The sequence below is a fragment of the Ailuropoda melanoleuca genome, chromosome 1 (assembly GCF_002007445.2).
Source record: "Ailuropoda melanoleuca isolate Jingjing chromosome 1, ASM200744v2, whole genome shotgun sequence".
Taxonomy (NCBI): Eukaryota; Metazoa; Chordata; class Mammalia; order Carnivora; family Ursidae; genus Ailuropoda; species Ailuropoda melanoleuca.
This window is the reverse complement of record NC_048218.1, coordinates 158,747,087-158,762,527: the sequence shown is the minus strand read 5'-3', so window position 1 is coordinate 158,762,527 and position 15,441 is coordinate 158,747,087. Positions and strand designations below refer to the sequence as shown.

The window sequence follows — 15,441 nt, the reverse complement described above, 5'->3', positions numbered from 1 at the left end:
CTCAAAAATAAAGTCCTTCTGAGACCTCCTGATAGAATCCATCTGATCTTTCCAGTGCAACTGTTCTACTTATAGATGTGCTACACATACCTTTTCCTTCAATCTATTAAAATTCCTTAATGACAGGCAATCTGTCCACATGTCTTTTTTGACTTTTAACTTGTCCTTCATCTGCTTTACTCTCGCCCCTCAGTTAAACAGAGGACAATCAACACAAGGGTATTCCATAAATTTCAGTTGTTTAAATATGGCTCTCAAGAATGGGCAATTGAAGTTTATGAATGTTACATTTGTATCAAGGTGATGGTAGAAGTCTCTGACTAGTAAAAAAAAAAAAAAGCCTGACTTATCTTTTAGCTAATTTTTCAGTTCTCTGTAATTTGGATGTTCTTTCTGCTTCCACTTTTGGGCAGCTATCGAAAGGGAAGAGAGAAATTTGGATGGTCCCACATCTTTATCATTGGTTCTACAACTTTCCAGAAGTAGTAGCTTTTTGGAATTATGTAATGTCCTCCACCAATGACAATGTATGGGTGACATTACATTTCCTTGTATGAAAATGCGCTGTTGTCTGGCAGCTCTAGGGTCACGTAACACACAATGTAAACAAAGAAGCGTTCTGTGCATTCTTAGATCTTTACATTTTTATTTTAAAACATAAAATTTCATATTGATTAATACCTACTTTTAGACAGAATGATGCATTAATTAAATGCCTTGTCATAACTGTTATAAGCTCTGTTAGAAAAATAAACATCTCACAACAAACTACAGTGTCAGCTCTTTAATAAATACATAAAACAGAAGTTAGTAGTCAATCAAAATTACATGAACAGGTTCATAGTATATTTTCCAAAATTATCTTATTCCCCAATTTTCTGTGTCATTTAAGGCAATTTAACTATGTCAATTCAAAGCCAGAAATAATAAGAAACATGTTTAATGAGAATTTGTTTCTTTCATAAGAGCTATTTTAAATTCAAATATTTTAATTTAAAAATACACTTTATATTATTTTTTTTTACACAGGCAGAACTTGTTAAATGAAACAAATAAGGTTATATTACTGATAATTTAAAAACATTTCTAAATTATTTTGCAGATGTTTAAAAACCTTTAATAAAGTAGCTGGTAAATGTAAAATAGTTTTAAAGTTATGTTAAATATACAAAAATGAATTTCTATATTATGTGCAAATTTATATTTTCTTATAATTTAGAATTAAAATATTTCATATTCAATATTATTCATAAATTTATGTACCATAAATTGTCATTGTGGGGAATTCTTATCAAAATCACATTTATCTGTAGTACAGTGTAAAGTTAGTGAATGTTCTTTACACAAATCACACATTTTCCATCCTTGATAACTGCAGTTGTTTTTTCTTTGTTTTGTTTTTTAATATTGTTGGATTAAATAATTTTAACTGAAATAGGTCATAGAGGTTGGAAATCAGATTAATAAGAGTTAGCTTACAAAGATAGATTTTATGAAGGAAAGTATGCCAGGTAGATAAAAGAGTAGTGTTATTACTCTCAGGTATTTCATTAACAGCTACCCAGGTAGCTGAACAATTGTTTCATATAATTCAAATAACTTAAATATGCTGTTTTATGACAGTCATTATATGGGCTTAAAGGTAAATTTATCAAAGCCAAAGAAAAAAATCAAACAAAAGAACAGAAATGAGAAAGAAGAATAAAAAAATGAGAGGACTTGAAGGGAAAGTTTTTTTTCTACAGTACTGATTGGTTGTATCATATTTTTCTTCTGTCATTGACATAAGACATACAAGATGCTACAAAATCTAATTACGAAGGTTTCATATATTTTTCCAGTTAATTCTGTTTAAAAGTGAGATGATCACATGAGATATTCTTTACAAAGGAATAGAAAGATTAAAAATTTGTTAGCAAAACTGGGAGAAACCCACCCATTCTTGTCAGTTAAGTTAGGTTTGCTGAAATCATAGCCGCCAGCATAAAGTATACATAGGAAGATGAAAGAGATTTCATAACCTAAATGTCTGCAGGATCTGAGCTCATAATCAGACAGGCTCCATGATGAATTGTATGTGATTCAGCCGTACTGAAAATTGGCCTCACATGTTATCATAAATTGGTTGGTTCTCAAATATTTATAAAAGGAATGTCCCTATCCCCATGAACATTTAAAGGTGAATTAGTGTAATATTTATTCAAGTACAACTTCAAACACTGCATCTAAGATGCCAATGATTGCATGATATATCACAATTTTAGAAATGTTAAATTAAAAAGTAGATATCTTAGAATCAGTAAAATATGAATATGTATAATCAGTTACCCATAAATTTGCCATACAGTAATTATAAAAGAAAAAGGAAATGATCTGAAAGAATGCTAGTTTTATATGTCTCTGAAAGTATATCTTAGTTTGCATTGCATGAAAAGGAGTTCTTAAGGTCAATATAAATAAGGATAGTGGTAAATTAAATATTGAAGATATAAAACAGAGTACAATATGAACATGATTGAACTCCCAAATAGCTATATTTCACTCAATACTTTTATTAAAGATATAGATCTCAAACCCTTTAGACCTGAAAGAAGCTCAAATGGTTGTGAAAATTTTAAATTCTTAGTTTTTGATGTGTACATCTTGGTTCAGTTACATGATGAATTTTGAAACCATTAAAAGATGTTTAGAAATGAAGAACTTCATTATACTATTACATTGAGTTATTTTTCACAATAAGCCTTATTGAGCTTAGAGTTTTAGGGCAATCTCAGGAAAAGTGAGTAGGAAAACTAGGAATAAGGAAAGGAAGGGAAAGCCATTGAGTCTAATTTACTATACCATGTAATCAGAGGGAATGTGATTCTATGGAGAAAAATTTTTGTAGTTCATCATAATCATATTTCAGTGACTCATGGATGCTTGTCATACATAAGAATATTTTTAAAGAATTAAGTATGTTTTTTAAAAATTTGGAATTTATCCTTTTGTGAAGTGTTGTATTTGATGCATCTACTAATTTTAAGTTTTGAAAAATTTGCCTCCAAAGAAATCTACTCTGTTAACCTTAGATTCTTTTATCCTTATAAACCAAAGCTATATTGAACATTCAGTACATAATCAGATTTTTAAGTGATTTTTTGAGTCTTGAAGAGAATGTGTATGACTTCATATATATTAATAAGTTTCCAAAAAAGATATTAAATGGTTATAAATCCATGTACACTGTGGTATAAAGATGTCCCCAGAGAAGTAAAATGCATACAGTTATATTGTAGTGTATATATGGCACATTTCTAAATCATTACATACTTTAGAGCACAAAAATGCTATCGTACCAAAAGTGTTGTTCAAGTTCTTTGTTAACTATTTAAAATTTCATTATTTGTTTAATATGATGAATCTCAAAAGACTTCTACGGTCAAATTAGTTGAAAATAGGCTCTATTTACATAAATTATTTAATCTAAGAATAAGAATACCCTGTTTTCCCTTACCTTTTAATTAATTCTAACTAGTCAAATATTAATTCTCTTCTCATAAGCCATTTGACGGGAAAATATCCATTATTCAAGTAAAACATAAGCTCTAAAATCTTTAAGAATTAGGTCTTTAAGTAAAAAAAGAAAGCACAAGACATCACAAGCATAACTACAATCATCATCAAGCATGGAACTGCCTATCAGGAAGTTTGTCTTTCCTATGATACCAGCCTTGGTCCATTATATTAGTGCAAACTAGTGAGAGTATAAAAATATAAACCCTTGATTTTTAAGGGTTTCATTTTATTTTGCTCCTTTGGATAATTCATTCCACATGGAGATTAGTTTATGAACATTATAATGTTCATTTTTTAAATTATCAGCATTTTAATGAATGGATGTTTTCCACTTTTTCCTTTTAGAGAGCTATCAGTTATCCATATTGTTCTTTTTAAAATCGATACTGTGTGTGACAGGCAGCCTGCAAAATATGATTTTTACGTTATCCTTGGTGATCAAAGGTATCTTACACAAGTGAGTCACAGTACTGAATTATGCCAGTGTCCCCAATCTCATTAGGAGAAGGAAATACAGCTCAAATTAGCGTCATAATTGCTCGGCTGTAGGGGACAGTTAATGGAGCTGCTGTGCTTGTTTGCTCCACAACAATTTATTATATGTTTTAAAATCCTCTTTGGGGGAAAATATGTTACCCCATGTTAGTCTTTATTAAAATGCAAATATCTGGCCTTTCTTCAAGTGCTGGAAGACAAGTTTGGGAAGTTAATTATAAGAAGACATTTTTTAAAAATTCCTTCGTTTTCATAGGCAAAGCTCTGTACTACACACAGGACTACCGGACTTCTAGCCAATAAAATCAGAATGAATAAGTCTGTAGGGATGTGGTAATTGTGAAGAAGTTTCCATTGGGGTAGATAAAACCTCATGGCCTCCATATCAAGTTCTCAGGCTGAGCACTGCACAACTCACAGGCTGTGGTGTGAATGGATTTCCCTGTAGTTAGGCCATGCTGCATTCTCTTAGAAGCTGATTTAGCAGGAAAGACTGGAAGCCAGTCACAGAATTCAGTTTGAGTTATTCTTTTCTGCTTTGCTTTGAAATTTTCTAATGTCCACATATTCAAGACTTCAGTAAATCACATTTAAAAATACTTCCAATCAAATATTTTAAGATGCAAGAGGTAGCATGATATTGTGCAATGAACACTAGCCTGGCAATAAGAAGACAGAGGTTCTCTTCAGATGCTGCCACTTAATCACTTGGGTGTTTTTTAAGATATCATTTAAACTTTCTGAGCCTCAGCTCCCTAAGTAAAAGGATGAATTAGCTTATATCTAAGATATTGTCTATCCTCCTCCAATTGTATACTTTTAAAATTCTGGTGAGTACGGTTGAGGTGATTCAGGGAAAAAACTCTTTAGGCTGCACTGAAGGGTGAAAATAATATAGCTTAATATAGCTTTTAATTAGAAAAATGCTAATATCTACTTGGAGTAAATATCTGAGAGAACTCACTAAAAAATGTGGCACTTTGCTTGAGGCAGAGTTTCTAACACCTTGTGATCTTCAACCTGATGATTAGACAAATGAAATGGTGAAGCATCCAGTTTATCAGGTAAGAAGATATGTAAGACTCCACGTCTGCACACAACGAAGCTGTTTGATTTTGATGTTACTTTACAGTGTCCCTTATTAAACATTCAGCTTTTAAAAATCAGTATTCTAATAAAGTGACATTGTACTATTAGGTTTTTATGGCAGTAGTAACTTAGCACTTATTTAATCCAGTCATCTGTGACATATATAAACTTATCCTGTAAGAAAGAAAAAATATAAAGGCAAAGAGAGAATGTTGAAATTAGTATCTTGTAAGAAGCAGAAAACATAAACACATGCATAACACTACACAGTTTCAAAAGCAATATCCCTCAAAATTAAGGTTTTATCTGTTAACCTCTTGAATAAGTCAAACACTAACCATTTATTCATCTAGATGTTCTTGTCTATTCACTGCCAGTTGTTGAAGTGTTTGGCAACAGTAGTATAACTGCCTTTTATTTTTTTGATCCACATGTTTGGTGCAGGGATTACTGTACCCTTGTAGTGACACAGCATTGTCTCTCTCCGGGAAGCATAGGAATGGCGGGTACCTGTAAAGTGTAATCAGTGCTCTTCAGATGATCTACATTCTATGCTGATCTAAATAAGTTATATATTACAGTAAAGTGCTACAATGACACTAGTCTCAAACAGTAGTAAGACACATTTTTCTCTGAAAAATTCAGCAGCGATGTGAGTCACATGATGATGAGGATGCTTGTCAGTCTTCATTCAAGTGGACAACCAGCAACCAGCATGTTCTAGAACAGTTTGTCTCCTCCTGTGACTTTTAAAATTGTATGTTTTTAGGAGCAATTATTAAAAATCCAGTTTCCCATAAAGTACTTTTTAGCTTTTTAGAAGTTGCACCTGAAAGTTTCATGAGCATTTAATTTGCTGATATCCATTTTTATTTCTTCAGGTTTCTCACGTCGGTAGGTTACTGCTCTTGTGCAAACACTTTGCAGAATCAACTTGTCCTTGATGGAGAAAAAATATTATTAATTAACAGTCTAAATATTAGAAGTAGACAATGACATACCGATAGTAATTCTTTTTTAGAATTCACTGACCTTTTTTGAGGATGACACCCTGTAATCTGCCGAGGACTTAATTTTATTACTATTCCATTGTAGTATCACCTGTCTAACGATAAGGACTTTAAGTAACCCAATCAAGAATGTAACTATGAAGATGATGAAAAATATTCTTAAATAGCTTGGGCTAGAGAAACATTCTGTAAAAAAGCAAACAAATAAATGGATTAAAAACTGGAATGAGTAAATCAAAGGATTTTAAAACAAGCAAACAATGTTCTCCATCTCAACTAATAGGACCAGAGATATTTGCAAATCTACATTTTCAAAACAGAAGAATATCATTACTATTGATTCAAAAAGTAAACTCTGTAATTTTTATAACACATTTATTATTAAAATATTTCCAAGAGAAAACCCTGTTTTGGAGAACAGCCACAATTAAAGTATTCAAAAATATTATTTCTTTGCAGCTTGATTCTTTAACTGTATTAACTGGAATGTATCCAAATCCCTTAACCAAATAAAATTTTATCTGTGACAAAGAGGGGCAGTTTTTGTGGTGTGCACTGTTGATCACTAAGTGGAAAACAGGATTTCAAAATTATTTAACAACTCTATGTATCAGCATATGTTTCTCTTGTTATGCTTGCTCTTCATTCATTGCACATCAGTAATGGAAAATAAAGTAAACAAATGCAGAAGCTAAAGTCAGTACTATTCTAATAGATGAATAAGTATTTCCCTTGAAAGTGTAGTGTAAATTTCCATTAATATTACATGTAGCCTCTCCAGGGAATAAGAGTGTCCAACTCGGGACAATATGCAAATCTCTTTCCTCAATTTTTATTAATTTAATTTTTACTTGTCAACCAAATCTGTCATATTTGGCTTCTAAAAATTCCACTGTGTATTTTATTTTAAGAACAAATAATCACTAGCTGGAAAAGGAAAATGCTGCATTAAGAGGAGGAGCATACTAGGTCTCTGTTTTAGGACCAGACCTTTGGCAAACCCTAGTTGGAAAGTCTACGGGCTCTGTGGATGCCAGAAGTATTACCCTAATCTAAGAGGAACATTGCACAATATGCCAGTATTCCACAGAATTCACCAGCTGCCCCAGATACACAAAATTACTTCCTGGCTTAAAGAGGCATGTGTCTTCTGCCCATTCTCCAGACTTTGGGGACTTCACCTAAATGCCTGAGGGTCTCCCTGAGAGGGCCTTTTGGGAGGGGACCTTCCAAGATTTAGAAGAGCAATCACCCAAACATGGGTAATTTGTGTCTGAATTCGTAGGGATGACCAAGTATGCTTTTGAATAAGCCAAGAACTCAGAAATGAGGCAAGGGCTTCTCTCCAAGTGGGAACATTTACAGCCCACTTTTCTTTGGTCAGTGATAAGGTTCCTTGAAAGAAAGGCTAATTGGAAGAGAGACTATTCTATTCTATTCTAGTCTAATATTCTAAACTATTCTATTCCAATCTAATTGGAATAGAAACACCAAAAGCAAGCACAAGTCTCCTGTTGTTACTGGTCTCACACACAGAGAGAATCCAAGATGCTCTATTCAAAGGTGGTGTCCTTGGAGTCTTCCACAGTCACCTTCAAGTTTGTGACAAGCATGCCTTTCATCTTGACAGACTGTCATTTTCCTTGGCTGACTTAGAACTAGTCAGTCAGCTAAAGCAGATCCTTAAAGGGGACACGTGGCTTGATCCCACTTATTGGCTTCTTGCCTAGGAGGAGCTTAGCCAGAAGACCGGAACACCACCCTTTAAGTGTGATTGAGTGGATAGATAATAGAGGTGGCTAACAAATGCTCTTTCCCTCTCCTTGCACCATAGTTGTGAAGGGGAGGGGAGCCCCCTAGCTACCAATAGATTTTACAAATATTTCTAATGGGTTAGGATAGAGGACATTTTCAGGCTCAAATATGCATGCATTTTAGAATGTCATTTTGGATAGACAAACATTTAGCTTTAGCCATGCCTCTCATCTTAGTTTAGGTCAAACAAGGGCTTTTCCTAAAGAGCTTTAAGGGAATACTTTTTGTAACCACACTTAGGTCAGAGTAGGTTTGTTTACTTAACATAATAAATGACATGTTGACAGTAGGGGCTCTATTTATTAGAAAAGGCACTTGGCTTTCTGGAGTGATTGCTGCAGCCCCAGCTGGCAGCACATGGGCTCTTTTCAAAGCCAAATTCATTATGGGCTAAGATCAGTGTGGATGCAAGGGAAGAAGGAAACAAAACTGGAGAAAGTTTATTCTGTGCAGTCTCTCTAAGAGCTGGAATTATCTTTACAGGTTGGAGGAGAGACTAGAAATAATAGTAGCAGTAGACATGTTTTCAAAGAAGACATAATTTCAAGCTTAATTTCTAATTCATGTGTACTTTAACACCTTACCGCCTGAGCAAAGTGGGGTACTGGCTTTCAGCGTCTAATGAATTTTTGTCTTAAAATTGTCTTTGAACACAGCTTTCACATGTTTCTCCCATTTGCATGTCATCTTTTAATTCACATATTTCTTTCATATTCACTGGCTCATTTAATCTCCTACAACTCCTTGAATTTGATATTATTCTCTATTACAGATGGGAAAACTGAGGCTCAAGGAAATTTTGTAAGAGGGCTGATATTTCTTATCTATTAGTGTCAAGGGACATCCATTAAGCCAAGGTCTTCAGACTAAAAGTTTCATGCCTTTTCCCATATGCTGCCTTTATAATCATTCATCTCTAAATTATATTTACAACAGAATGAAAAATACCAGAAAAGAATGGCCCTTTATAAGTTATATATTTTGCAAAAGCAGCTCATGGCTACTTAGGATTTTTGGCTTCACCTGAAACATAAAAGTGAATTTTGGCTTTACATGAGGAAAGTTGGAACTGGAAGCAAGCTTGGATTATGAAAGATAAGTATGGTTCCATAGTTTATCTGTAAGGGTGAAATGGACTCTATGTAGGAAATTTCCACTCTTGGCTCACTGAGGCCTCTATAGTAAATCTGCTTGGTGTACTTCCACAGAGGGGCACAGCATGAGAATTTAGTTGGATAACTGGATTGGAGATGTAACAATTCAGCCAAACCGTGGCAAATATACTCAGCTGCTTTATAGAGTACCATCTCTGGAAGACTGAAAACACTAAAGCAGTTAGTCCTTTCTTTAGGGTGATTGATTATGAGCCTTTTGGGGAAATGTGATTCTCTGAAGATACTCTTTAGTGCTTTATTAAGCTTTGGTTTACCTGATGTTTGGTCCATGTAATGCTGTTCCATGAGAGCACATGAGGTTTTACAACGATCAAGTATAGCTTGAGACAAGTTGTGAGGGTGAAGGCATTGCACGCAATTCCTGTAAGAATGAACAGAAATGAAACATTTAACCTTGAAAAGGTTCTAGCCCACAGAATTTTCTGCAAGAAATAAAATATCAAAATAGAGTAGTGCTGCTTTAGGACAGCAGCCTTTTAAAACTGGGGAAGAAAGCCATGACATTTATTTGTAATACTGGCTGAATTTAATAGCATGACAAAATTATATTCTAGCCACTAAAAATATTTTAATAATGTATAAAATCAAAATAATGAATTTTCTGTATTGAGAAGAAAATAGGAAATGCATAAGATGCTTTCATCACAAATAAAACTCACAAAAATATTTCAGAGGATAAATGTTGTACTACTAGAAAAGTTTAGCAATGAATACACAGTTCAAGTTTCAGTTGGGTTCATTAGAAATAACTCCAGCATTATTTTTAAGTACTGCATTTCCAAGATAGTTACATAAATTTCTATGCATAATTTTAAAAATTTTTACTTGAGCTACCAATCTGAGAAAGTGAAGGTCTTAAAAAATGTGAATAAAACAAATTAGAAGGTACAGTAATGTTTAGAGTAGTGATCTTTGAGCAGGCTTAGACTGTTCCTGGGAAATTAGTTACTGGCACAAAACAGCAATGCCACCTTCATTTAACGTATCAGCTTTTCTCATCCATCACTTATTTCCAGAGGTGCTTCACAGCCACTATCATTCTTTATTTTTAAAATAATTTTTTTAAACCAACACAATATAAATAAAAGAAACCCAATAATAATAGTTAACATTTATTCTAGGATTATTATGCACCAAGTACAAAGGTTGGGTTTTTTTGTTTTATACGAATCATCTAACCTAATTCTGTCACAGAACTATAGCAGATATTATTATTATTATTATTATTATTATTATTATCCTCTCTTCCAGTGTCAAGAAAGTGAAGCATAGAGATTTCAACAATGTACTCTAAGTCAAAGAGCTAATGATAGTAAGCTGGGAAGTAGGCAGCTTTTAATCATCATGTTGCACACCTTAAGCCTTGTGTAAACAAGGTTATATGTCAGTTATATCTCGATAAAGCTGGGGAAAGAACAATGTACACCAAATATTATTCTTTAAAACAACAAACCTATTTCAAAAAAGCTAAGGGAGTGAGTGCTTAGATGAATGCTGATACTTTCACAGCTATCTAGTGGCCAAAAGTTTGAATTTTAAGTTCCCTAATTCCTAAATTCCCCCATTCAGTTCTTTTTTAGCATGATGATAACAACTTACCTGGTAGAGAAGATCCAGCAATTTCTAAGATTAAGAAAGGTAAAATTAAAAAAAAGGACAAACAGCTATAATGAAGGACTGCTTTATGTATGTTTGGAGTTAGAGAACACATACCAGTTTTCACTGCAGGCTGTGTGACACGTGGGGCAGTGTTCACAGAAGCGGCCGATGCTCCTGGGATCCGTGCATTCACACCTGCCACATACACATGTACCTCTTCCACTACACACTTGGCCCTTTGGATTGACACAGTGCTGGGCTGATGCTGACGGGCACTGGCACCGATCCCCTTCCCAGCCACTGAAGCACTGGCATCTGCCTGCTTCACACTCTCCATGCCCTGCAACAGACACTCCAGGACCTAAATCATTGGGGTCGCTGACTCTGTGAAGTGTTTCCAAACATGAATTCCCCTCCCATCTCCATGGAAACACGCCAACAGTCAAGTGAATGGAAACAGCATCATTTGCTATTGGTCTGACAAGAACAATGCTAGGGTTTAGGAGTGTCTATTTTCAAAGCTGTTCCGTCATAGATACTCTACCAATGTTAATCCGTTGTGCTGACAGTTGTGAAACTGCTCTGCTGCAGTGGCTACCTGACCACTTGAAGGTCACCGTCCGTTCAGTTTTAAATAAAAAACACACAAATACAAAAAAACTACAAAAGCTGAAGTAATGTTAATTGTCTGTTTTAAAATCTAAAAAACAGGCGTATTTGATTAATAGCTTCCATAATTTATTCTCTTAGTCTCTCATTATTGCTAAGGGCCTGGGATAATTTTGGTCTGTGAGGCAAACCCTTTTAGTGCTTCAGTTCTGCTAATACCATTTTAAAGATAAGATCTCTGAGGAAGTTGAACTAATCCTTTCACATCTTCAGGACATTATTTAACAGGTTAGAAGGGCATGTCCTGCAGTATGCTGTGAGCTGTTATTAGGTCAAAAATGAGAGAAAGCAAGGTCGGGTGTGTGTGTGTGTGTGTGTTGGGGTTGGGGGCATGCATGCAGACAAGTGAGTTGAGGGGAAACACTGGTTATATGTACTTAAATGGATTTTAGACTGCAGGAAGCATTTAAAATTTAACATGCTTACGTGAATTAGAAATCTTCAAGAAGGAATATATATTACAGGGTTCTCAAGCTTATGTGGCCACAGACTTTTCCTTCCTTCCTTCTCTTGCTTCCTGGCTTCCACCCTCTCTCCTTCCCTCCCTCCCTTTACTGAGAAGCACCTCACAGGGTAACTGTTCCATAAAATCTACTGTTGGATCAACTCAATTGCTAAATGTAAAACTAATGAGGTCCAGGCCAAACAAATGCCTGCCAGACCCTGTTCCCTATATGTAGGCTGCACGCCTAATCCTAGCCAGCTGACCTGTGAACATGTGTTTTTATTCTCAAAGGAGACTAGTGAAGAAAATGTTTGTCAGCCTACAGTTTGCACTTATAATTTATATGCAAATAATTCAAAGCAGATTTTCAACTGCCTGTGGGCCAGTAATATAGTCATATAGAAGGGCTAGTACATTGATTTTTGATATTTAACTATAAATGGAGACTGGGATTCTCAATGTATTTCAGGCTTCTTTGAGAGATTAACAGCTGTGGGATATCAGAATTCTTCTTCTTCCCTGTTCCAAATAAGATTAGCCCTAAAAATTAGAAGATAATTGCTAGTTTGTTCTTAAATCATCTATAATCCATTCTACCAATGATACAGCAGAATAAATGTTTGGCATATATAATGTTTTGTGTCTATAACAGAATAAAAAGGCAATTTTTCCATTGCATCTTTATGTGATATAGGGCAAATTTCTAGTTTACACAAGAATAGAAAATTTGTATAGGTTTGTTATTTTCCATATGGTTATGACAGTGAAATATTTCAGTTCATCAGTAATTTAATTAATATTTGCTCACCAAAATGCAAACATTAAAAAGCTGTTTTAACAATAAGTGGCTTTATCACAATGTCACAGAAAAATTAATTCATTTAAAAACATATTTTGTATTACATTTCAAATGTTGCACAGATTTTCTAGACTCTAACCTCTAGGTGGCAGTAAACTGAATTAGCCAAAAAGTACTTTCGATATTTTTGTTTTAAATTATTTCATTTTTAAACATCATCTGCGTGTGGTCTCTGGTACTAATCTTCTAGATTACTTATGAAGCCAGCATTTTCTTGGAGAATGTTGTCCTTTGATAATTTTGTTGCTGGTGTTGTTCTAAAAATAAACTGTAAAGGTTTATATTATTACAAACTTTTAATATCATCTATAATAATGCATTAAGAATTTTCCAATGAATGGAAACTATGTTTTTATAGCTCACTATCTTCTGAGCAAGCTGAAGGGAGTGACCACTTATGAGAATGAATCAGGTCTTTCTAGAAGAATACTCTGATTATAGAAAACCTGCCAGACATCAGAAGTAATTTCCATCTTTACAAGATCAAGTGAGAATAACACTTAATTTTTGGTTCTTATTTTGAAGTATTTCCTGTACAAAATAATTTAAAATATAAATAGCAGAATCCTGTGCCACAAATCTGTTGCCATGCTCTAATTTCATAGACTTTGGACCTCTGAATATTAAATTCAGATTCAGGATTGGTAATTATAAAGATGTGATTTAAAGATACTTTAACATATATGCTAGTTTAATAGTAACTGGTAAAAACTGCATGTATATATTTATTTCTACTTACCAGCACACAGATTTCCATGGTGATATGGACAAGAGAAGTCATCCTTTTCACAGTATTTTCCATATACTTTTCCAAGCTTAATTTTGTGACATAAACATTTTCCACAAACACAAACTCCTCGACCACTGCAAACAGGTTGATCCTTGTGTGACTTGCAACTCTCAGAAGGAAGTTGATCTTCATCAAAATGACATTTATTCTCATTACACTGAAAACACTTGGCATCTAGAAAAACGTCATCTACACACTTTCGTTTAGGTCCTCTCCTGTCATCACACTGACAGCTGCAGTTTCTGTGTATATGAATTTTAGTGGTTTCATTGAAACCAATAGGTTTGATTATTGCATAGCTCTTTCCTCCTGTGACATCACACTTTTTCATTGTAACTGTTACATTGAAAAGAACCTAAATGGGGGGAGGGAAAGAAAATATATTTATATGTCCTGATTATTTTTATCATCACTATTGTTATCTGTTAATGATATTCTGAATCAACAATGTATCATCTTATAGAAATGTGTAATACTTTGCAAATTACACATGTACTCTTTCATAGGTAGAAGTAACATCCCTTTTTAATTTCGTTTATTTCCTAATTAATAAACTAGAGAGTTAAAGGAAGCAATGACTGCTACTTGTCTATGTTATACCATTAAATGCACATGGATTCAAGCCTATTTGTAATGCCTACTCTACTTCCAAGGATTAAATGATGTCCTCCATTGATTTCTTAGCAAACTTGAGAGAGAATAAAACATTTTCTGAATTAAGTCCTTAAAACATGAGGTTATTGAATATTTGTCACAAGCGATAGATCAAATAAACTAAAATAAAGGACTACTGCTCTCCTGGTTTAAAACCATGAGATAGGATGTTCAGATGAACAATTTTTATTTTTGTTCCTATTTCCTAGAGGTCCAAGTAAAGTTTCAGGGTTCAATTTTAGTTTATACATGGTGTTAATGAAGGAAAACATGAGGCTTTCTCTGATGTTACTTAAGGGAAAAAGATTTAGGACTCTCTCAGATCTTAAGATCTCAATACAAGGTCATACATTTGTCTCAGGAGATGTGAGCCCACATCTAAAGATCTGGGTTAGCAGGACTTTTTTTCCCTTGTGAAATGACAGATCCTGCCAAGTTTTTTTTCTTTTTCTCTATTTTTTTTTTCTTTTTGCAGGACATGATTGGTTTAATGTGTCTTTTGTATTTGTTAACCTACCTTATGATCTTCAGGTACTTTGGCAAATAAGATTGTAGGTTTTTTTCCATGTTAGACTGAGATCTATTGAGACTTAAAAATAATTTGTGGTAGCCTTTTTTGTCGGGATGGATATATATACCTATCTCCACTCTGACCAAAAAGCCTAGCACAAATTCACGTGTGTGTACACACACACACACGAGATACAAAAGATCTAAATTTAGGCTTATATATTACATATATGCATCAGAAATTAGAATCAGTTTCATAATATTAAAATTAATGCAGTTGGTATTGTACTTGAAATGGTTTTGTCTTTAAGAATGTTAAGGATTAACAGATGTGTAGGATAATGTGGTCATTGCCAGTATTAACAGAGCAAAACTCGGGGTTTATGTAATGAAGAGGTCACATGACTCTTCCTGAGAGTCAAGCTGTTTATACTACTTAGTTGAAAGTGAGGGGGGAAAGGGATTATAGACAAAGGAAAAGGAAAAGGAAAAAAAAATGTAAGAAGTAAGGAAAATCATTCTGCCAAAACTGATTTTGAAAAAAAGAACTAAGAGGCTAACCCTTTCTCAGAAACTTTTCCTAGCACAAAGTTTATATTTAATAGAAATCAAAAATATATATTTCATAAACTGGTATATAATGTCTTGGGAACAAAATCCATGAAGTAATTATACAAGAACCTACAGAATTAGATACTAGCAATAATTGATTTCAAATAGACAGCTTGTTGGAGCAACTATACTACCCAGTTCTCAACTTTCCAAGGGGGGGA

The 15,441-nt window shown here is 33.9% G+C and overlaps 1 protein-coding gene across 3 annotated transcripts in view; it reads right to left on the bottom strand.

The window, feature by feature from the left end:
* Nucleotides 1-1,136: 1,136 nt before the first annotated feature.
* ITGB8 (integrin subunit beta 8) overlaps nt 1,137-15,441 on the bottom strand; it is a 79,113-nt gene continuing 64,808 nt past the window's right edge. For 2 of the 3 annotated variants that reach the window (XM_002915366.4, XM_034668997.1), the window contains 5 exons: nt 13,454-13,859; nt 10,856-11,081; nt 9,397-9,503; nt 6,175-6,338; nt 1,137-6,081 (listed from right to left, as the gene is read on the bottom strand). In XM_002915366.4, the coding sequence (XP_002915412.1) occupies nt 5,959-6,081; nt 6,175-6,338; nt 9,397-9,503; nt 10,856-11,081; nt 13,454-13,859 (1,026 nt within the window). In that variant the 3' untranslated portion in view covers nt 1,137-5,958. The remainder of the gene's footprint in view (nt 6,082-6,174; nt 6,339-9,396; nt 9,504-10,855; nt 11,082-13,453; nt 13,860-15,441) is intronic. The other variant, XR_004628084.1, reaches the window with a different exon arrangement.